This window comes from Alnus glutinosa, chromosome 2, assembly GCF_958979055.1.
Source record: "Alnus glutinosa chromosome 2, dhAlnGlut1.1, whole genome shotgun sequence".
Classification (NCBI taxonomy): Eukaryota; Viridiplantae; Streptophyta; class Magnoliopsida; order Fagales; family Betulaceae; genus Alnus; species Alnus glutinosa.
Window position 1 is genome coordinate 33,512,154 of NC_084887.1, and position 24,843 is coordinate 33,536,996.

Sequence of the window (24,843 nt, forward strand, 5' to 3'; positions counted from 1 at the left end):
ATTAGATTAAGAATGTTAGACATTTTAAAATAAAATGAGATCACACGGGGCACTAACCATGACTTACCTTCTGTCGATCCGAAATAAATGTTGGCCTGCCATGCCGCTCATGGTTCCCAAGATCAGACACTAGGGTTTCCAAAAACCAGATCCAGCTGTCCTTAGTCTCAGCTTCAACTACGGCATATGCAATCGGATACATGTTATCATTGCCTTCGCGTCCAACTGCAGCTAGAAGTTGCCCCTTAAATGGCCCTTTAAGGAAACACCCATCCACCCCTATCACAGGCCTGCAACCTTCCAAAAAGCTCTTCTTCATGGCTGCCAAAGAACAATACAGTCTTTGAAACCTTGGATTCGCCTCGGGTACTGTCCTATCCACTTTCATCACAACACAACTTCCAGGGTTGGTTGCTCTCAAGGTCTCACAATAGTCCCACAAGGCCGCATACTGACCCCCATGGTTGCCATATATTTTTTTATTAGCCTTGATTCTTGCCCTATACATCATGCTCGGATTCACATCTATCCTCCATCTTTCTTTCACTTCATTCTGTATCACATGTAATGGCATGTCGGACTGAACTCTAAACTTATCAATCAGTTTATCGGCTATCCATGTAGAGTTTACAATTGAGTTCCTAAATTGCCTGCCACACACATGTCTACCTTGAAGGCTGATTATATGGAATGTAGCTTCATCATCCACCTGTCTAGCATACACTCTATAATTACACTTTGGTTCTTTACATACAACAATACACTTTTTTCTCTCATTTTTTTTAAAGGTAATGTCCTTGCCCCTCTTCAGATTGAACACCCTAACAACCTCCCTAAATGTCTGTATATCTGGGAATCTCATCTTAACTTCCAAACTTGGATCCTCTCGGTCAACTGCATGGAACTCAGACCCTCTTGACTCAGAATTTTCAACTTCTTCATCACTAGCTACTGGTGAGACAAGTATGTCGCTTCTAGCCATATCAGAGTTATTGTCATCGTCATCATGACCAACTTCATCTTCATTATCACCATTACCACCCTCTTCACTATTCTCATCATCACCACCCTCTTCACACTTCTCATCACCCTCTTCACCCTCTTCACTATTCTCATCATTACCACCCTCTTCACTATTCTTATCATTACCCCCTTCATTATCCTCTACATTACCTTGTTCAACCCTAGGATTATCATGTTGTACATTAGAGGGTCCAGAACTATCAACATCAACACCAACATCAAATACGTCTTCAGTATCACTAAGCTTATCATCCCACCAAGGATCATCCAAATTAGCCCTACCTCCATATTCATTATCATCTTGACTATCCTCTTCATCACCTCCTCCATCCCCAAAAGACACAATATATAATTGCAAAATGGCATGCCCATCATGGCAAGCAGACAGGCTCAGCACATCATGGTCTGAAGTAATTAAATGCAACCCATCAGCAAGACTCTTCACGGGGTCTTTAAAATACATTAAATCCCCTAACTTATATCCATATTCCTTACATATATCTTCAATTTTAAAGAAAGATAGTTTATCAAGGTCAACACTATCTTTGTGCAGTTCAACTTCACCACCTGTATACTCACACCCAAAACTCCGGTCAAACCTACCCCCAAAATGGACCTCAACCACTAGTTTATTGTGTGCCATCCTACGAGGTAAATTTAATAAAACATAGTAAGTGACATGTTGTAAAATTAAATAAAGGCCAACAACACATTAAGTGACATATGGGGACCACAACACAGCAACCAATATACACAACCACAACTTCTCATCTGGGGACCACTACTCTTTTTTGAACACACAATACAGCAACTAACTTCACACACTGGCACCATTTTTCTCATCTGATCACTGTTGTTTTTTAAACAGACAATACACCAACTAACTACACACACAGACATAATCATGTACCATTTTCTCCTGATGGGGTAAATTGCAGTTTTTTAAACACCAAATCAACACAAAGCAGCACATCATGCACATGTAAAAGCAAAGCACATGGTCCCATCATCATACAAATGCCACAAAGGTAATTGAAATTCAACAAAACACACGGACCCAGTAAGAAAGCAACTTTTCAATAAAAAATATACAAAGCCAATCATTGAAAGCATCTTCTGAATAAAACAAAGATTTCATAACCCAAAAACGACGGAACCCTAAGCACATTTTAGTTCGGTTCTTTCGCTTCATTCAAGACAATATAAAGGAATTATCAAACGAATTTAAAAGATATCATAACACAAAAACGACGTAACCTACTTTTGCACAAAACCCTAAATTTAAAAGAGGGGTCTTTTTATTTGAACATACCTTGATCGAACACCCACTTCGGTCGGTTTAATCACGACAACCCTTAGCCCAAAGTCGATTTCGGCTGAAATTCGTTGGTGATGATAATCCGCAAAGGAATCCTAAATCAAAAATTTGTTGTTGATTCCAGAGATGTTTTTCGGGTTTTTACTTTGCATTTGAAAGTGGTTTCTGAGTTTTTAAGCTTTTAAGCGGACATAGGACCGGTCTTTTTTAATTTAGAAAACAACGGCTCAATTTTTTGAGGGTATTTTCGTCCGGTTATCTGCATATAAGTCACATGCCGCGCACGTAGGTCCATTTCCGTCTCATCAGACGGAGCAATTGGACGGAAGGGGGTGGATTGAAATTTTTTTCAACTTTCTTGGGTGCAATTGAAGCAATCTAAACATTGGTGCCAAAATTGAAAATTCGTGTAAACATCAGGGGGGTAAATTGCAGTTTTCCCGGAAATTTAATACAAACCATATTTAAAATTGGCATGTGTCCCTTGGCATGTGAGAAGCACGAATTGTTTTAATAATATATGCTTCTCACATGCTTAAAGGACACATGTGACTCTTGTCTGATTGTAAAAAATTTATTACAAACCGGTTTGTAGAAAATATCAGTCCTCCCTCCTCTCCCCTTATTTACTTCTCTAAAAAAAAAAAAAGGTCAACTTCAAAACATTATAACTTTGTTCACTTTTTCATACAAATTATTTCTACCAATTATATTATATTAATTACTTCTTATTACTACTTAAAAACAAAACTCGTGGTCTTTAAAAAAATAAAAAATCACCTAAAAAAATCTTTACCTAAAACACTCACAGTCTTGATATTAACCTCTCTTTTTTCCTCAATAAGTCTATGCATACCCAGAATAAAATGCTTCAAAGAGGCAGCTGTTGCGGGTGAGGCTCAGGGGTGTTCCACGAAAGGATTCAAAGAAGGCAGCAGTTAGGATAAAGAGACTATGTTGGTCGTTGTTAGGGCTTCGAGACCATAACAGGTCAAGGTATTGATTGTCGATTTTTTTTTTACCACACATCTATCACTTATATACATAGTAATTTATAGACAAGATATTACAGTAGGATATGAGGTTAGATAGTTGAAATGGTAAGGGTCTCTGCCATGCATGAAATGTTATTTCCTTGTGGAAAAGATATTGTGAGTACCGTTGGTGATCTTGAGCTCTTGTTTCCTTGTGGAGAAGATCCTGTGAGCCATATATTGGCCATCTTGAGTCCCTGTACAATTTGGCCCAGCAATTAGCACAAGTCTCTCCCTAATTGAAAGAACGGAAATAAACCAAATGATGGATCATATCTGATATTCAGCTATATTTGATGATGTAAGGGATGATCAAACCGTAACAAGTGTGGTCGTCGACCCGCACCAAATCATCTCCATGGAAGTTATTCATGAAGGTTATGAAAAGAGAAACAATGCAACTGTTGGTGAAGAGTTACTTTTGTTTTTGGATGAATGAATTCTTTATAAAACCAAACACAAGCTACAATCACACCAGTATAACTGGTTCAGACTACCCAAAGGGCAAAGAAAAGCTACAAACAGCCACCCTCAAAGCCCTTACAACCAAACAAACTGCAGGTTTCATTGGACTGCAGCAAAAACAAAACACACTGCCTAGCAACCTATCACAGAACCAACAAAACAGACAGCCTAACAAGACTGCAGACAACTCAACAATACAAGCAGAAAATTAAACCACATTCTGCAGATTCCATAACTGGACTAGGTGAAGAGTTGCTTTGCATTCTATAAATATGGAATGGGGTCAAAAAGTTTTTCTCAATTTTTCTTTTGAAAAATTCGTTTCTCTTTGTCCTCATAAATTTCCATGCACCCTATTGGAAAAATCCTTCCAAATCATTTCTATTCAATATCTTTCAATTTCCTTCGGTATTTGATGCAAGCTCATGCCATGCTATAAGCCACAAAGCTAAAATCAAAAATCCTAAAGACATTGTAACTAAGAGAATGACAGAATGACATTAAGATTAAAGTAAACATAAGAAACAACGATGAAAGATAAAACTTAAGCCAATGAACAAGAGAAAACTAAGAGCCAGGAGAAATGAACAAGAAAATGGCAATCAAGTTATTATGAAAAAGAGAAAAGATAAGTTAGAAAGAGCTCAACATTTCCAAGAAAGCACCAAAAGCCATGAGATCAAATCAATAAGAATGGCAATCAAGTCAATATCAAAAAGAGAAGAGACAAACAAAAGAGCTGAAGAGAAAAAAACAGTCGCTTTGAGACCTAATAAGCTTCAATGCCCATAAAGACAACCATAAAAGCCATGAGATCAAGTCGACAAGAACAAAAAAACAAAGATAAGGAAAGGTCTCAAATGTGACGACCAGTTTTTTTTTTTTTTTTAAAAAAAAAAAACATACAAACAGATCTTCACAGTGGCACGACTACATGTCGCTCAGCTAACATATGGCACATGCCTCATAACATGCATCTGATAATCAAAGTTACATCTAACAGCAGAATATAATAATCAATGTGCAGCGGAAATACATCTAATACATAATAGTTAATTACAACAAGAGCCATTTACCAATCTATCTATTTAAGGCTTATAAAACATATTACACTAATTACATACTAAAATACAGGCTCAACAAATACGGATGCCACGTAGGACATGAGCCATAAATAAAATACCCAAAATACGGACTACCCTTAAGTTCGCGACTTATGACTGTCGCGATATGCTCCAATCATAGCATCCCAAACGCTAGGTGGACGAGTCAATATCTATATCCTCAGAACCTGCAACCAAATCATCAATGTCTGTACGGTTGCGGGGGTTGCCGCATCCGTACAGGTAGAATTATGAGCCCATCGTCTTAGCATAAATCAATACACTAAGACCTCAGAGGTATACTATTCACTGAGTTTTCGCAAAGAACCAACTTTTCTTTTTCTAGTCATGCGTACACTATAACAGCCACCAATTTTATAAACTTTTGTTTGAAAACCCCCATAGCTGATATAGCAAACATCGACTAATAGAAAACATATAAACATACTAAACAACTAAGATTATACGTAGAAGATTCGTTATAAGAAACAACGGCATTTAAATCATGCGACTATCCGATAGAAATATACATAAGTTCTTTTTCATTGAGACTCTTATGCATACTAATACGTCTAGCAAAACTACTCATAGTATAAAAACATCACACTCATGAAATCAATGCTAAACATGCTCATGTAAGTTTCGGTTATATTCCTATGGGGCGTTGGTCCCCCAATACTAGTTCATGCGTATGTTCCTAAGGGGCGTAAATCTCCCAATACTAGCTCATGTGTACGTTCGTATGGGGCGTATGTCCCCCATTAGTTCATGTGTGTGTTCGTATGGGGCGTAGGTCCCCCACTAGTCCATGCGTATGGGGCGTAGATCCCCCTGGGGCGTATGTCTCCCACTAGTTCATGCGTTTGGGGCGTAGATCCCCCTGGGGCGTAGGTCCCCCCACTTGTTCATGCCTATGGGGCGTAGATCTCCCTAATAGTTTGTTTATGCATTCATGTTTCATGCTCAATGCTCATACTCAAATACTATACATTAAATTTCATAATCATGCATTTAACACATATTTTATTTATAAAACATAAACAGTCCTACATATCATTTCTTAGACAATTTGTATAACTTAAATCTCCAACTTATACTCACTCTAAAATCACATATCACATTCATACTTCAAAACATCATCATAATTTCAATATACTCAAAATTACTTAAATCATTAAAAACATATCATAATCAACATACAGTTGGTTCAGGTTTATAAAACAATATATATTTTGCAATTTATCATATATGAAAATAATACTTCTCAGTGAGTAGAATACTCACCTTGGCTGCGCGGATATTAAGCACTAGGTCTCCTAGACACCACCATGCAATGCATTACTGTAAAAACAATACATTGCACATTATTGACAACTTCTGATATTGGACTCACATTTAGATCTTAAATTGCTTAAGAGCTAAACCATGGAAAACCCATAATATTTTAAGGGTTCCAAACGCCTACCCATAAATCCTAGACACTAACTAAACCTCAAACAATACTAACCCAAAGTATTTACTAAGGGTTAGATATTAAAATCACCATTTAATTATTTACTCATAATATTAATTACTAACCCATAATTAATTCCACTAACCCATACATTATTTTCACTAACACTTTTATAATAATATTAGCCCTAAAATTATATTCAATAATCTCTAAATTATTTCTCACTAACATTGTATCAATATCATTTACTCTAATATTATGTTCATAAATCTTTTTACATCAATTACTAACATATTAACATAATTTAGCTATCTAAATTTTAATCACTTAAAACTCTCAAATTAATTTAACCCATCAAATTAGGGTTTCCAAAATTAACCCATAATTTATAAAACACTAACTTAATCACAACAAATATTAATCTCACTAACATAAACACTAATATATTTAAAATAACATTAACCCATAAATTAGGGATTAAATGAATTTACCCAAATAATACTTGGTGTTTGGAAAATCTTTACAAGCTCCAAATAACACAAAGCCTAAAGAAAACACTATATCAAACTCATATTTTGCTAGATTTAACAAAAAATCTCAAAATATGAATTTAACTATTTACCTCAAAAAGATCGGTGAAAACGTAGATCGGACTTTGTAAATCACGTTACCGAAATCGAATTTGAGTTTGGACGGCTAGATCTTCATAGATCATGATTTTTGTATGAAAAATCAAAGGAGAGAGAGAGAGAGAGTCGTTCTGCCTCTTTTAATTAAATAAGGCACTCAGTGCCTTTTAGTTTCATGCTGGTCCATTTGAGTGTTGAATTCGAATATTATTTAAATTCACTGCGCGAATTACGAGGTTTGATTTTGTGAGATAAAATTTAAATTTTTTTAAAAAAATTGAATAAAATATAATTTATTTTTAAAAAATGTTGAATATTATTCAAAACAAACGTACGGCATGGCCCTTCATTGATGCTGGGGCGCATGCTGCCTCTCACCATGCTTAATACATATATATATATATATATATATATATATATATATATTATTTTTTTATTTCTTCCTTTGACTTTTCTTCTTTTTTTCTTTTTTTTTTTTCTCTTTTTATTATTTTAATGGCCATTCCTTCTCTCAATGGCCGTATGGCCTTTTGATTTAAAGGCCATCAAGCCTTTTTTCATATATATATATATATATATATATATATTATTTTATTTTCTAATTTCTTTTATTTTCAATTTTCTTTCTTAATTTCTTTTATAATTTCATTTTTATTCTATTTTCTTTTATAATTTCTTTTTCTTTTCTATTTCTTTGGACCTAAAAATATTCATTTACATTTTTTAATGACACTAAATTAATTTTAATCAATTATTTACTTAAATTTATACTTTAATTATTAAATAATGTCCTGAACAATACATAAAGAGAGGACAAAAAAAAATAAGACCTCAAGCATTGGCTCCTCAGCCACACCTCCCAAGATCCCTATAAATATGACATGAATTTGGTTTTGAAGATTTATATTAACGTTACAGCTGAATCTGGAAAGCGTAAAAGAAAGAGAATAAAAATGGGAAACCCACATATTTTAGCCATACCTTATCCAGCCCAAGGCCATGTACTCCCACTGATGGAGTTCTCGCAACGTTTAGTGATCAAACATGGCTTCATGGTCACGTTTGTGAACACAGAGTATAATCACAAGCGGGTTGTGAATGCAATGGCAGAAAAGAATCATTTAGGAGATCAAATTCATCTTGTTTCAATCCCAGATGGGCTGGATCCCTGGGAGGACAGAACTGATCTAGGGAAGCTATCTGAAGCAATTTTCCGGGTCATGCCTAGAAAGCTGGAGGAGCTCATAGAAGACGTCAACAGATCGGAAGGTGATCACATCACTTGTGTCGTTACTGATTTTAGTATGGGGTGGGCTCTGGAAGTTGCAGAGAAGATGAAAATCCCGAGAGCTGCCTTCTGGCCTGCTTCAAGTGCAACACTGGCTTTGATCTTTAATATCCCCAAGCTGATTGACAGTGGAATCATCAACAGTGATGGTGAGATATCCTGCCCCTACCTTACTTTGACCATTCAGCATCATCAATGCATAACAAATTAAAACTGGTTTAATTTGCTGATATGATAACTTATTCATCTGATAGTATTAATGCAAATTCATGTTTCGAGATGAATAAAGTGCTGTTAGAAGCAGAGAAAAGTTCGTTTTGCAAATTTTTTTTTTTTTTTTTTTTTTAATATTTTGTGTTTTGAGTTATTTTCTAATTCTTTTGTTTTTCTGCTAAAAAAAAAAAAAAAAAAAAAAAAAAAACTTGAAAAAAGCATTATTAAACGAGTCCTAAATCTTTTGGGAAATTAAGAAGTATCGACTCATGATCATAACAAAACTTGGGAAGATCGAAAAAAAGCAAAATGCATGCTTGAGAAAAATTTAAGCAGCAGATCATGCAGTCATTCAAGAATAATTTTGGAAGAGCTAGGAATTAATATGGCTACATACACTTAAAATAATTAATGATGTTTTTACTTTGGACATCTTACAATAAATAAATAATTTGGAAAAGCTTCACTTACGGTTTTGCAATGTTATTAATTACCAAATTATCAAAAATTGTAATATGGATATTTTATTTTTTAGCCCATTTTAATATCTCATTCCCTTAGTATTTCCTATTAAATCTTAATGGAAGATGTCAAAATAATCAAAATACTCTTATTTTTATTTTTATTTTTTTAAAATGAAAAATTGCATGGGTCATTGCACTGACCCATGGCCACTCGTTTATTTATTTTTATACATATTTTGTTTTTTTTTTTAAAAAAAAAATAATAATAATAATTAAGGATAAATTTGTATTTTTATAAGTTTTACCGGAACTATAAAAGACATTTCACTTATTAGCTGTTTGAGTTAACGCAAAATCCTAACAATAAGGGTATTGAAAGAGATTGAAAATAAAGTGGTGTAAAAACAGCTGGGATAAACTGAGAAGGAACACACAAATTGAATAAGAATATTAGTTCAACACACACAGAGACAAACAAAATGTAAGTAGCTAGATGTTAATAGTAGTAATTATCTTTATCCGGTTTGTCTCCTATGAACTATATTTCCCAATCCAAACAAACAGTTGAGATATCATGGTACAAGATTCATACATTTATCTTCCACTTCCGAGGCCGGACACAAATTAATGCTACTGCGAGGAGTTCACTGATCCATATAATGATAAACATGATCGATCCTTTATGTCTCTCTTTTTTTGCAGGAACTACAACAAAAAGCCAGCTGATCCACTTGGCACCAAACATGCCCACGATGAGCACAACAAACTTTGTTTGGAGCTGCGTCGGTGACTTAACCAGCCAGAAAATTATTTTCGAAGTTATTGTTAAAAACAACAACTATCTGAAAGCCGCTGACTGGCTGCTTTGCAACTCGTCCTCTGACCTTGAGCCAGCAGCATTCGGCATGGCTCCAGAGATTATACCAATAGGCCCACTTTTGGCAAGCAACCGAGGCCAGAATTCAGCAGGGCACTTCTGGCAGGAAGACACGGCTTGCTTAGAATGGCTCGACCAACAGCCACGACGCTCAGTCGTATATGTTGCATTTGGCAGCTTCACAGTTTTTGACCAGACCCAATTCCAGGAACTGGCTCTAGGCCTTGAACTATCAAACAGGCCGTTCCTATGGGTTGTGAGGCCAGACATCACCCAAGGAACAAGTTATGCATATCCGGCAGGATTCCTAGAAAGAGTAGCCGGCCGGGGAAGGTTAGTCGGCTGGGCACCTCAACAGAAAGTTCTGGGCCATCCTTCCATTGCTTGCTTCTTGAGCCATTGCGGTTGGAACTCAACAATAGAAGGTGTAAGCAGCGGGGTCCCTTTCTTGTGCTGGCCTTACTTTGCTGACCAGCCTTCTAATGAGAGCTACATCTGTGATGTTTGGAAGGTTGGGTTGAAGTTTAACCGAGACGAAAGATCAGGGATTGTTACGCAAGGAGAGATCAAGAAGAAGGTGGATAAACTGCTTTGTGATGAAAACTTCAAAGCAAGGGCTTTGGATCTCCAGGAAATGGCTGCAAACAATGTCAAAGAAGGTGGCTGCTCTGACAAAAATCTCAATAACTTCGTTGAATGGCTTAAGGCATAGACTTTTATTTTCATGTTTAATTAGTTCAATCCTTCAAGCCTTCAACCTTGAGTTTGTCCGTTACGTTTCTTTCTTCTTCTTCTTCTTTCCTTAACCGTTTTACCATTCCTATTAGAGTTATTCCTGTCTTTGTATTGTTCTTCCATAATATATATATGTTGACAAAATTACAAGAGGACAGCACTACAAGAAATCTGACCATTAGCGGCGACATTATGCGTAGACAGAAAAGTCAACACTAATATTCGATTATCAATGTGGACTTCTGAAAGTCCATGCCGATAGCTAGTCGACTCTAATTTTCAAAAAAATTAATATTAGTGTCGATAACAAAGTCAACGCTAATATATATGTCGTTGCTAATAACCTTGCCAGAAATTTTGCCGTGCACAAGTTGGCGTGGGAAAACAAATAGCAGCAAAAATAAACCCGTTTTATGCACAATCCTAGATTGGACCTTTCAATGGGTTCTTCAAGTATTATTAAGCTAGCTGGATAAAGTTTTTTTTTAGATCGGATGGAAAGAACCTTTTTTATCAAATCATTCTTCTGATGTTAGTCAAAAATGTATGTAAAAGTTACATAATTTAAGTAAAAATTATATTTATTTTAGACAAATATCAATTTAATAAACTTGAACCGAATTTGAATTATGAGCCATAGGATAAAATTGGAAAACCACACATATGTAGTCAACAAATATATATATTATACCCATATCATAAAAACCTATATATTCGTTCATTCTAGAAACGCTGTTAGATTTAGGTTCGTTGATTTCAACGGATTGACAAGCGAGCGGCTGAGATGGACTAGCTTTCCACAATGAGGAAGCAGAGACTGAAAGGAACTTCTTCGAAGCTATTGAGTCGCTGGGAGATGCCGTCTTGGGTTTAGGCAGTTGTTCAGGTTTATTACGACAAAAATGGCGCCGTAATATAAAAGTTGCTTACGACTTAATGAAAGCAGCTACCAAATAGTGATGTTATGTCGACACGTACAAACAATAAAAAAATAAGCCTCATTGGAATTTTAAAAATTGGAATATCATACATTCGGTATATATCATAAGAGAAAATTACAGTTTAGCCCTCTAAATTACCTCTCGTTTTGCGTTTAGTCCCACAAACTGCCAACACTCCGACTCCGACACCCTAAACTACCAAAACCTATGAAAAATGCCTCATTTGACAAAATATTCCAGTATTACTCCTACTACATGTCATTTTTTAATTAAAAAATATTTTTTTTAAAAAAAAAAAAAACTAAAAACTAAATAAAAATAAAAATAAAAAAGTAAACTAAAAAAAACTAAATTTTTTTTTTCAAAAAAAAAAAGAGGAAATTGGGGTAGCATGTGAGCTACCCCAGTGGTCAGGGGGTGGCGCGCACCCACCCCCAGGGGCCAGGTGTGGCCGAGCGGCTACCCGCAGTGGCCAGGAGTGGCCGCGCACCACCCACCGAGCCCTAGGGGTGGCTTTTCGGGCCACCCCAAATGGATTTCAGGATGGCCCGAAAGCCACCCTTAGCGCTAAGGGGGTGGCGCACGGCCACCCCTGGGGATCGAGGGGTGGCGCTCGGCCACCCCCAAACCCCATATTTTCTATTTTTTTTTTTTAAAAAAAAAAAAAAGTAAAAATAAAAATTTAGTTTTTTTAGTTTTTAATTTTTTTAGTTTTTTAATTAAAAATGACACGTGGCAAAGGTAATATGGGTATATTTCGTCAAATGAGGCATTTTTTAAAGGTTTTGATAGTTTGATAGGTCAGAGTCGGAGTATTGACAGTTTGTGGGGCTAAACGCAAAACATGTGGTAATTTGGAGGGCTAAAATGATATTTTTCCATATCATAATTTCATAGTCCTGGATCGTTCATTTGATTTTATACTAATATACAAGTTGGAAAAAAAGAAAAAAAAAATAATGGTTTAAAAAATAAAAACCAAAAAATATAAGTGAATATGTTAAAGCTTTTAAAGGTTCCAATTTACACTTGATTGTTTTTATAATTTTTAAATTTTAATTTAAAGAATAAATTATTAACAATTTGATTGAAAACTTCTAAAAGGTATTTTACGTATGATTATTTTTTAAGAAAGATGAGAGAGAGAGTTTAAATAAATTATTTCCTTAAATTATTATTACCAAGAGATTAGTGTTAGGCTTAAAAAACAAAAATGTTTGATTTCATTTTCTTGTATATTTCCTGTTCATCTCCGTTTCAACTCCGTACAAGAAATATGCAAATCTACCATTAAATCAATGGGATCATACGTGGGTTACATTCCACATATTTAATGATAAATTTACAAAAGATGTACAAGAGATGTGTAAGAAAATGATACCAAATACTTCTTTACAAAAAATGAAAACATATATGTTACATGTACACATCTTTTTTCTAAATCAATCATTGAATTTGTAAAACCTATATGTGGGTATTTGTGTGTACAATAGATGTACAAATATCATTTATCAAATGAAAATAATTTTTACAGATGGGTCTCACATGCATGAGTCTCACACCTATTGTGAGTGTGTGTACAATGTGTGTATGCAAATAACACAACTCCTAAAAAAATAGAGAAATGATATTTTGCCGAAATATGTTATTTGCACAACTCTTACATGACAATTGCACAACAATGTTGTTGTGTCCAACATTTTTTTAAAAATGGATTTGATTCCTGCACTACACCATCACAACAAGTGCACAACAACCCCCCATGTGAGGGGTTGTTGTGCACTTGTTGTATTGGTGTTGTAAATCTAACATTTTTCTTTTTAAAAAAATTAAAATTAAAAATGTTGAACACATCATCATTGTTGTACAATTGTTGTGAAGCTAGCATAAACATATCTCTATTTTGCCACCCCATATGCCGACACAACTATTGATTACCTTAGTTTATTATTTATGTTTTTATTAAATAAAAAAAAAAAAAAAAAAAAAAAAAAAAAAAAAGGAAAAGGGAAGAAAGAAGAAGAAGAAGAAAGACAAAGGTGGTCCATAATTATGTAATAGGTGGCCAAATATTATTCCTAAAAAGAAAATGTATTAACTCCAATAATTGGGCAGCCAGTCATGGTTCTTTTGGACTTTATCCTCATAATTCCTCTATTTTCTTGTTTCTGTATGCTTGTATAGTTGAATGTAACCCTTCTCTTTCCCATATTTGATTTTTTTTTTTTTTTTAAAAAAAAAAAAAAAAAAAAAAACTCCAACCAAAAGGTGAATAACATATATATATAATCCAAATTTTTTTTCTCTTCTCACCAACCTCATGATCTCTACCCTAACTACCACTCTCCCATCGCCACCATCACTCGAGTTGTCAGCCGTCCTCTTGGTTGGTTTAAGTGGGTTGTTTGATCACTCCCAGAACAGAAAAAAGGTATGTTGGCCACCCCCAATATTGATAGTGGTGGTGGGAGACTGGGGGTGACAGTAAGGCTAATAACAATGGCGGCGAGGCTTTGAAAAGAAAGAAAGAGAGTTTGATATTTTTAACATCCGGTGTTACGTAATAATCTTGTTCATTAAAATAAACTGCCAAAATTTGAGTTATGCACAACATGCAACTCTTGCTCTAAGTATTACATGCGATATCAATCCATAAAATTCATTATATTCAACTCGCATCTCATTCTCATTTTACTCGGCCGACATAATACTATTCATCAACCTTTAGATGAACTTCTATTGAAAAATGAAAAATTTAAAGGGCCGGTGGGCATCGCCATATTAGGCCTTAATCTCTTCAAAGCCAGTACGTATTAAGTTTCACCCTGCATTAGAAAGACTAATCAAATCTGGCCGGTCGCGTTGAAGCCTAGGAGATCGATCATTACTAGCTGGCTCCACATAACACTAATAAAATGGCGGATAGCTAGATTTGTCAACATCATGCATTAGGCATTAGCCAGCAAGAAGCAATAAATGACGTGGGGGGGTATATTAACAAACAAAAATAAAATGCTGGAAAAAGTCGCTCCTTTTTTTTGAGTGGTGGCGACGGATTAGCTACTGAGCAATGAGCATGGCACATGACAAGTGGCAGTGCTACAAGGTATTTGATTTCTGAAGTAAAAATAAAAATAGTTTTAAGTATGTTATATTTTAGTTTGTTTGTTAATCTTTTTTATATATGTATACTCGTAGAAAATTTGTCTTTTTATAATAGATTAAGAATTTATGATGGCCTTTCACCAACTTATGGATCAGATTCTAACATCCCTAGGCCAAGCGGTCCAAGCATTGAAGGCCCAAACTGATAGTTTAACTATATAGAAAAATATGGTATTTTTCTATACTTGTTATATTTGTTAAATTAAAAAGTGAAAAATAGGTCTATGTGATTTGAACTCTATTTGTTTAAGAAATATGGTTCCCTCATGTGATGCCGACATAGGCTGACATACGTGTTGATATATAATTAGCATTAGTATTAGGAGCAGTAATACATAGGGGTACAAACAACCGTCCTTCATTTCTCTCTTTTTTATTTTTAAAGCAAAATAAATCAAAATTTGTCCTTTGATGTGACATCAAAGAACAAATTTATATATTATTTTTATTAAAAAAGACAAAAGAGGGTGATGGAGGACGGTTGTTTGTCCCCCCATCTATCATTTTCCTAGTGTTAGTATTCACAAAGAGATGGGTTGTTTCCGTTTGGTTAGTTTTTCTTTTATTCCACGTTAATGTAGTTCAGCTGCCCATATACTTGTTAAGGAACTAACAATAAGGTTGATTTGTGCTGGTTGGAAGAGACTCCTAAGAGTGTTAGTAGCATTGTACTTGAGGAACAATTGTGTCCCTAGATCCTCTTTGTTGGGATCAATTTTTCGTTGAGTAAATTAGTAATGAGATATGCAATGGTTACTCTACTGTTCAAAAAAAAAATGCTGTATGGAATAATCATTTGTATATAAAAGCAAATTACAGGATCTATTTTATAAAATTCAAATCACAAGTACAGATTTTATAAAGATCATGTAAATAACTGACTTTGCTTCTTTTTATTTTCATTAAAAATCAGTTATTGAAAGGGAGGTTCATCAGTTAAATTCGTTGGACCGAAAAACCAACTTGATATAATGTTTAGAGAGAACTTGTCAAATAATTTATATACATTTGAAATACTTATAATCGTAGCAGACCACCACGCTTTGGAATCCGAAGTCCACGGCAGCCTATTATATTCTATATGCCGCCATTTTCATAACTCAAATCTGTTACATGGTTCTTAGATCTAATATCAAATTATACAAACTTCAAGTAGAACTCAAAAGTCTATATATACATGATTAATATTACACTTAATATAACAATATAAGATACTTAAAGATTGTAGCATTCTCGCACGTTAAAAGACATACAATTTTATGGACGAAATTGAAAGAACTTATTCCAACCAATAGGTTGATCAAATGCTTAATAAATTACATGAGGATGGTGGAGAAAGTCTCGGGCATCCTAACAGGCAAACACCCCTAAAAAATTGGCTTTTGCACATGGGTCTCTTGACTGCTGAGTGAATTTGTCACTGTCATCACAATCACAGCATGCCACAGCTTGGGAGAAGGACAGCAGCTCTGCTGTCCATTTCACTGAGATATTATCTGAAAATATCAGAATACCCTTCATTCTTTTGCAGTGGCAATGACTGCACCCCGCCATGCTCACAGTGATAATGTCTCGGCTGCTAAATGCTGCCTATTAGATTCCAAATATTCTTCCAGTTTAAATTCTCAGAAAAGAAAGAAAGAGGTGCGTGCAACTCGTGGTTTAGATGTACAGAAAAAAGAAAGAGGCCCTGGCCCTGCTTGATGCAGATCGATTGTACAAACAAATAAGTTAACCAATTTCAATGGCTTCATAGTTCATGCATCCACCAAAAGAAAGAACAATTCCAAATCTCAATGCGAGTAGTGCTGAATTGTAGTAGTTCTTCATTAATCTTCCCATCCTAAGTTCTAACCACCAATTAAAGCACTTACCTAAAGACAACGAATAAAGAAAAAAGTAGCTTCAAAAGAGAAAGAGAGAGAGAGAGTTAAGAAGATGGCAACCACTTGAGCCAGAGATCTCTCTATTAATTAAAAGTTCCAAACTTTCCTTTCCCCATTTTGTTCAACTTTCTCCCCAGCCAAACAGACCATGCAAAATATAATAACACCAAAATACCCTCTCTATTTCTTAATTTAAATTATAACAAAGAAGATAAACTATAATACAACATTGTTCATCCCACTAGACCCATAAAACTCAACGAGTCTCTGCAAGATCACGACCTGGGTCCTCAAGAGAACGATGTACTCCGCAGTTTCTTTAAACAGCTGGTCGGGATTTACTGTTTCACCATTGTGGGCTGGAATGAGGTTCTTGAGGGCCTCCAACTTGTCTGAGACCTTGGAGCACGTGCGCCCGCCATTGTTGAAGCTTCTCCGAGCTCTACAAGGACGCGCTTGGAGCCGTCTTCTTGAGCTGGTTCTTCTTGTCAGTCTTCTTCTTGTTCTTCTCAGCAAGGCTTTGCGCTTCTCTGCAGTTGAACTCATTGTCGATCTCTCAGAGGAAGAGAGAGAGAGAGGGAGATGAGAGGTATAGTGTGAGGAGGACAGGGATCGGGCTATAAGTAAAGGCCAGTTAAGAGAATGCCACTTGGTTTGTTCTGTTTTACGGGAATGCCATTCTGGCTTTCTCTGTGTTTTTATTCTTTTCATTCTTTTCTTTTCCGGTTATGGTAATTTTCCCAAGAGAGAGTGCTTTTTACTCATGGTTCTCAAATCTCATTTATCTTTATCTTTTGTTCTCTCGACTATTTAATATTTATAATATACTCCACTTACCCAAAAGAGAAAAGAGTGTAATCGAAAGAAAGAAGGATATCTACACTAATCACTTTTAATTTTATATTATATTTATAAATTTTAAAAAGTATCAATTTAATATATTTATCTTTTATTTTTATCTATAGATTAGAAATTTTAGTTAAATCTTATCAAAAAATTTAAAATATCCATACTTTTTAAAATATATATATATATATATAATTAAAAATTGAGACATAAGTATTTTTATAAATTTCATTAAATTTTGACAGTTTAATGGAGTTTCCTCCAACTTTGTTATGCTAACATGCTTTTATGAAGAATTTTAAATATTGAATTAGAAAATAACCCAATTTTTTTTAAAAAAAATTAATAATAATAATTCCATTTACAAATTTGAGCAAGATAAATTAATTTAACAATGAATTCGGTATCAGAACCTGACAGTGTTATAAATGTCCTAGTTTTTCTTTTTGAATGAAAAATCTTTTAGATATTTTTAATCTAGATTTGCTTTTACCCCTTTTTTCGGGTAAGGAGGACGTACTTTATGGCCCCAAGAGTTAAATGGCCTAGATCGTTTAATTGGGGCACAGTGTGTGTGACTGGAGGATCCGATTTCTAGGGCACCAGGCCCTACAAATATCCAGAAGATATCTTGGCGGAATGAGATTGAGGACACCATTTCCGTGTGTAAATTGCAAAAGGGAAAGCGGGAATAGCCGAGCAGAGCACCACTTGCGGGCCAGAGAGGTAGAAAGCCTGCCCGTCTGCACGGAACATGTGAACTCCGGGACCTTTAAGTTCCTGATTCCTGGAATACCCTCTGAATCATGTCTACTTATAAAACAGAGAAATTGATTTTACATACCGTGTTTAACATTTTATCCACAATTTCGTATTCGCGTATCGGATTTGATTCGGTTTAATCCGATCAAGTACAATCATTCTGATTATTTATGCTATCCAACGAAGGTATATCTATTGCATTATTATATATACTTAAATTGTAGATGTCCAAAAAAAAGTGTTAGCTACATTTGTGTTATCACCTTAAAATGACTAATTAATTTCTTTGCTTCTATAAAGTTTAGTTTTACCTAGTAACCAAGAAATGTGGGACTTAGCACTCATGACTATCTTTATAAACCACTCACTTTACGTGGGTTATTCATCATCTTCTCAATGTGGGACAGAGTCATTACCAACTTTCCCCCCTTTAACTCCTGACGTCCTCGTCAATGCCACGTCATGCGGTGCTCCAGTACTACATGGCCTCACATTACAACTAGGATCTAACACCATTTGTAACAGCTCAAAGAAAAATGCTGGTAAAAAATCTCTTATAAAAAACCACTTTTACATAATAACTAAGAAATATGAGACTTAACACTTATGACTTTTTATAAACCACCCACTTTATATGGGTTACTCATCTTCTTTTTAATGTAGAAAATAGGTGTTACCTAGATCATAATGTAAAAAGTACAGCAAGATTAATTAAGTAATTGAAAATTGAGAGTCGAATGATCCTGATCAATAGAAGGCAGAGAAGGAAGGCAAAGCTCTCCTTTAGGCTTTAACTTAGATAGGAAAAATAATAGGCAAAGGGCAACTTGGCCAATTGCTCAAAAAGAGAGTTGCAAGATAGGTGTAATGGGGGGCTGTGACTTCCCTAAATGGTGCATGTGGAGGTGAAATGGGCCAGCAAGGCAGAAAAAGGGGCTATTGGAAGGAAGAGAGAGAGGGAGAGAGATGGAGAGAAAGCACATGGGAAGAACATGCAGATAAGGGGTTTCGGAGTGTAGCTTTAAGGGGAGAGAGCATGTGACAAAGGAGAGACAGTGGGGCAGCACGAAATGTACAGCATGTTCTGCACATTCCCTGCATGGAACTGATGGAGTGGCAGCCCCCTTTTGCACTCTTTCCCTCCCTCTCCCTCCTTACAAACCCACTTTGTTTAATTATATTATTTACTTCTTTATTAACTATATATATATATAACTAGATTTACCTGATTTGGCGCACATGTTTACACTTGGATTTCAAGCTATTTCAAATCCGGCATGTGTGACATGTGTATGTAGTGCATCTGACTTCATTCTAATTATTTAAATAATTTCAACCTACAAACTACTTTTAGGCTGAAGTAATAACCAGACCAGGGGGACTCTCTATAAAAAATAATAAATAAATATATAACCAGGGGGACTATTTGCAGAAAGTTGTTTATTTTTCAACTTTAACCTTGATTTTTTTTTTTTTTTAGTCTAATCTATTTTGAATCTCACAGAAAGTAAGATCAGTGAAAGAAATACTATATGCACTTTTAACAACACATTTTAAAGTGTGCATTTTCTGACATAGCAATGAAAATCAAGTCAAAAAATATGCATTTGAGAGTCCATGTACGTAGTATTTCTCTTTAGTGAAATAGTTAGGGTCCTCTAAATTTCCCTTGAAATAGAGAATAATCATATTTCATGGTTGATATTTTATTTTACTGATATAATTGTGTATATATTGCTACATAGTAAATATGTTGTCGCGTCATTTTAAAATTTTAAAAAATATAGTAGTACAATATACATCGTTATTTACACACACAAAAAAAAAAAAAAAAAATTGACATAATAATGCTCATATTATGAGAGGCTTCTCATAGACATAGTACTCATTTATCATAATATTTATTTTACATCGGTTGATGTAAAATGTTTTAAGTGGCTGACATAAGAGAGCCACTTAAAATACGTCATGTTAATCGAAGTGAAATGGGTATGAATAGCAGTAGCATTACTCCACACAAATAGACATACATTGAAATTATGTACTTAATTTGAAATTGATCAAGCAAAACAATCAGATGAAAATGAAGCTGGTCAATTGTTTGAAAACTAAAGCCACTCCCCTTGGCAACTCTGCTGGGCTAGCCCTTCATAATTAGAAGCTTTATAATTAGAACAGCATTTAGAATTTGCTTGCACACATATAAAAGCTATTATTCATGAGTTTAGCAAAAATGAAAACTGAACTAATGTGACTGCCTTTAGAAACATAGGCGTGTCCAACCTAGCTTCTCTATCAGTGGCTGCTTTTTTCTCTCAAGCTAGCTAGGTCAAAAAAAGAATGAGAATGTGTGGCAATGGAAGTGAGAGACAAACATGATCATGAAGGTCTTTTTTAATTTGGCTCGGATTTATATATAGATAAATAAAAGGTCATTGTTTCAACTTACACATAGATGTGATGTAACATCTCTTTTTGGTTCATCAACACTCTTTTTTGGAGTTTCAGCTGTGTGAATCATGTGCAGGTTTGTTGCTTTATTCCTTTTGTTTTTCGGTCGGCAGAGGCTGCCATGAGCAACGTGGGTCAGGGTCACTCAACCTTTTTGGTTGCAAGCCCTTGACCCACTGGTTTTGTCTAACGTGAACCATTTCTGGCCTTGTGGGGTGCTTCTTTTCTTGTCCAATTCCATCATTGAGTCTTGTGCATGTCCTTATAGTTCGAATTCTCTGCTTTAGGCTTCAATTTAGTTTAGGGTTTAAAACAAAATATAACAAAGTCATTAACAAACATGGCTATTTGCTGCATGCTCTTGTATATACAAGATCCATATGTTAGACTCTTTCTTTGATTAATTAAGGCATGCGGTTTCCAGCCGTGCTTTTTCTGCAAGTTGTTGCAATTACCGTTTGGAACTCAAAACCGAGTCATTTTGTTCTTGTTTACCGCTTTGTGATGCCCTTTTAAATTGGATTTGTTGTCTATTATTTGTTTTCTTTTTTGTATTGCATTTAATTTCTGTTTGAATTTTGCTGTTGGAAGCTCACCACGTTTCGTTTATTTTTTCTCTTATAACCCTTGTCTTATTATTAATTTTTCTTTTTTTTCTTAAAAAAAAAAGGCATGTGGTTTCAGTCCTCGTATTGGGTCATTTTGCACCAAGACTCGAGCCGCAGCCAATCTGATATTGGGACCGTTGGCTTTGGCTATTTACCAATGCACTTTTGGACCCAAGCAAGTAGGACTTTTTTCTAGCAAAAATAAAAAACAATATATATAATAATGCCCCATGTGGCAACATGGCCCAGAGCTTCTTTGCTTTTCCAATATTATTATGCAAAAGGAAAAGATTTGCATTCGTGGACCGTACTGATCATATTTCATCCAAATTTAATCATGGGTCTTTTAATGCATTCCCATTACTCATTAGAAATTATAGCTTCTTATTGCTTGTTGATACTTCTTTATCTTAAGAAAGAGAATAACTTCTATTTAGTGGTGGCAAAAATCACTACCTTTTTGCCCACTAATAGCAAGTTGACATATCAGTGTGAAACAAAAAAAACATAAAAAATATAAGTGTAGGCAAAAACACTGGATCATCCTCCTTCCTTCAGTCTTTAAAAAAAAAAAAAAAAAAAACCAAAAATCTTCCTCCCAGCCACTGCCCCACGCGGCCACGCCGGACCTTGAGCTCGGCGACAACTCCACGGCCGGATCGGCAACTCCACGGTGTCGGAACTCGAAGGAGAAGACGAATGTGATGGGTAGTCCATATACGGGAAGGAGAAGACAAACGGATCGGCAACTTCTTGGACCCAAAGTTGGCCGGGGGTGGCCGCGCGGCCACCCTCAGCCATTGGGGGGTGGCCGCGTGGTTACCCCCGGTCCATGGGGCAGCCGCGCGGCCATCCCCGGGGTCTGGGGGTGGCCTTCGGGCCAACCCTAGATCCATCTAGGGCTGGCCTGATGGCCACCCCAGGCCCTGCGCGGCTACCCCCGATCCGTGGGGAGGCCGTGCGGCCACCCCCGAGGTCTGGGGGTGGCCTTCGGGCCAACCATTCCGTCGGCCGGGTGGACGTCGATCCGTAGGAGGAGCAGCGTTCGGTGGCGTGTTCCGACTCGGGAGTTGGCGGCGTGTTCCGGCCTGGACGGTGCTGGCAGCGAGTCCATTACGGGCGTTGGCAGCGTGGTCTGGTCTGGGCGGTGTCGGCGTGGTCTGGCCTGGGCGGTGCGGGCGGCATCCGGCCTGGCTTGTGGCGGAATGTCTGCTTGGGTAGGGGCGGTCTCTTTCTTCTCAACTTCTTCGAGAAGGAAATGGGGCAAAAGATCCGGTGTTTCAACAGCAATTGAAATTTTTGAGTTTTTTTTTTTCCTGAAATGACGTGCCAAAATGTAATTGGTGGGCAGAAAACAAGAGTTTTCTGCCATGGCTTGATAGAAGGGGCTCTCTTTAAGAAAATGGGACCTCATGTTCTTTCATCTTTCTTTTTTAAAATGAGACTCGAGCGAATAAGTAATTTGACAGTCTAATTTTTATTTGATTAAGTGAGTCTCACAAATAATCTCTTTTAATTGTAAATTCTCTCAAATTAAAGTAACTAATTTGAGAGAATTTAAGCATTCTCCCCTCTTACGTGGATATGTCAAAAAAAAAAAAAAAAAAACAACTAATTTGAGTCGATCCCACCCCTCAAATAATAAGGAATTGTTTTCAGAAAACGAAAAATAAGGAACTGTTTTCACAAAGTTTTCAGCTTCAGCGCAGCTTAGCAGTTATTTGGGCCGGGCCTGAAGCCCAGGACCAATACATAGAGCAATGAATTTGGGCTAGTCCAAACAATATCATTGTGAGTGGCTAGAACCGGTCCACCCAAATTTCCAATACATGTAGGAAATCTCTTTCTTTCTACAATTTAGCATGACAAATGTCTTCCAGTTAGATCTTACACAAGTTACAACTATGTGCACCAGCGGAGTCGTAGACATAGCTACTAAATAAAGTTGTTACCATCTAATCTCCTTGGGAAGTAAAATAATCGTTATTCCATAAATAAATGTTACTTTTAAAGAAAAATATAATGAACTGTTTGGCATTAGAAATGAAATTTTATTCCATTCGAGTTTTTTCTAAAACCCGCCCGCCCACCCACCCAAAAACCCGGATTTTGACCCGAATTTTGAAATTACTGGTGGGATCCAACGCAGAAAAAGTTGACTAAAAAAATATTAATATTAATAATTTAAATCAATATAAAATAAAAAATATTAATATTAATAATTTAAATAAAAAAATAAAAGAAATTAAAAAAAAAAAGAAAACAGAGGGGTGGCTGCCACCCCTTGGGGGAGGCCGCGCGGCCTCCCCCGACCACTGGGGGTGGCACGGCCACCCCCCGACCTCCTCTAGGGGTGGCGCGCGGCCACCCCCATTGCCTGGGGGTGGCCGGGCCACCCCCTGCCAACCGGCAGCCACCCTTGCTTCATTTTTTTTTTTAATTTTTAATTTTGATTTCAATTATTTTTTTAAAAAAAAATTATTTATTTATTTTTAATTAAATAATCAATATATAATAAATTATTATTTCACACAACTTTTCAAAATACCAATCATTATACACAACTTTTTAAACTATCAATCATTTCTTACCATTAAAATATAATATTTTTCAATCTCAAAATTCAACACCCAAACACAATTTCTTACCTCGATATTTGTAAATAGAATTAGAATTCAATTCTAATTCTCAAAATTCAATACTCAAACGCACCCTAAATATCTCTCTTCGACTTTCATAGGGTGTCAATTTAATTCCTACACTCTCATTTTGAACAATTTATTCACTGCACATTGCAATTATAATAAATCTAATATTTTTAAAATTTTCTATTAAATCTAATTCAGCTAATCGTATAAGATGTACATGATTTTTCATCGCATTATCAATAAAAGTGAAATGACATGATTTATTCATCACCTCTCTTATTCACATTAAAAATTAATAATTCATTCCTCTATTAAAAATTAAAAATGTAAAATTAGGTTAACCATAATTTTACATTTTTTCCTAAATATTAAAAGATAGATAGTTAAAAATAATAATAATAATAACAATAAACAAAGGGCCTATTAGGATTAAACACATAAAACTAGCTTATTCTCATGAATTCATATTTCATATTTGGGATACGAGTAATGCTAAAAAGCCTATCCAAATCTTACTTAATTATACTCAATGTATTTTAACTTAATGCAATAAATGGCAACTACAATAAAAAAATTTAAAAAAAAAAAAAAAAAAACGGATGTAAGAAACTCTCTATATCTATTCAAAAAAAATAAAACACAATTACAAAGAACTCTTAAGGGGTAAAAATTGAAGAGCACGAAGCTGTGACTGTGAGAGGCGGACAGTTCTTTACGCCTAAAGATATTTTTATAACTTCATGTGAAATTTTAAAAATATTTTTAGATATAAAAAATCACTCATCTTCAATTTCTCTCAATTGTAGAGAATCGTGATGTGAGAGTCTGTGACTCTCAGAAAGCCACAGCCACGAATAATTAATTAAATTCCTAATCATTGGCTTAAGATAAGGGTTTATTTATAACTCTTTTTTATATTTTTCAAGCCTACGAT

The 24,843-nt window shown here is 35.5% G+C and overlaps 3 protein-coding genes across 3 annotated transcripts; 1 reads left to right on the top strand and 2 right to left on the bottom strand.

Moving 5' to 3' along the window:
* Positions 1 to 52: 52 nt before the first annotated feature.
* Positions 53 to 1,666, bottom strand: LOC133860540 (uncharacterized). The gene has a single exon (XM_062296125.1). The coding sequence runs from the start codon at positions 1,664 to 1,666 to the stop codon at positions 53 to 55; it is 1,614 nt and encodes a 537-aa protein (XP_062152109.1).
* A 6,256-nt stretch (positions 1,667 to 7,922) lies between these two features.
* On the top strand, positions 7,923 to 10,754 carry LOC133859618 (UDP-glycosyltransferase 83A1-like). Its single transcript, XM_062295083.1, has 2 exons — positions 7,923 to 8,462; positions 9,693 to 10,754. Exons 1-2 carry the CDS (start codon positions 7,979 to 7,981, stop codon positions 10,577 to 10,579), a joined length of 1,371 nt encoding a protein of 456 aa, XP_062151067.1. The 5' UTR covers positions 7,923 to 7,978; the 3' UTR covers positions 10,580 to 10,754.
* A 5,884-nt stretch (positions 10,755 to 16,638) lies between these two features.
* Positions 16,639 to 17,173, bottom strand: LOC133861634 (transcription factor UPBEAT1-like). The gene has a single exon (XM_062297425.1). It carries the CDS (start codon positions 17,138 to 17,140, stop codon positions 16,811 to 16,813), a length of 330 nt encoding a protein of 109 aa, XP_062153409.1. The 5' UTR covers positions 17,141 to 17,173; the 3' UTR covers positions 16,639 to 16,810.
* Between the last annotated feature and the right edge of the window lie 7,670 nt (positions 17,174 to 24,843).

What these genes read in the sequence shown, in the direction of transcription:
- LOC133861634 (XM_062297425.1), bottom strand. Translation starts at nt 17,140, where the DNA reads ATGAGTTCAACTGCAGAGAAGCGCAAAGCCTTGCTGAGAAGAACAAGA.
- LOC133860540 (XM_062296125.1), bottom strand. Translation starts at nt 1,666, where the DNA reads ATGGCACACAATAAACTAGTGGTTGAGGTCCATTTTGGGGGTAGGTTT.
- LOC133859618 (XM_062295083.1), top strand. Translation starts at nt 7,979, where the DNA reads ATGGGAAACCCACATATTTTAGCCATACCTTATCCAGCCCAAGGCCAT. An exon ending in TGGAATCATCAACAGTGATG is followed by an intron (nt 8,463 to 9,692) that starts GTGAGATATCCT and finishes CTTTTTTTGCAG; the next exon opens with GAACTACAACAAAAAGCCAG.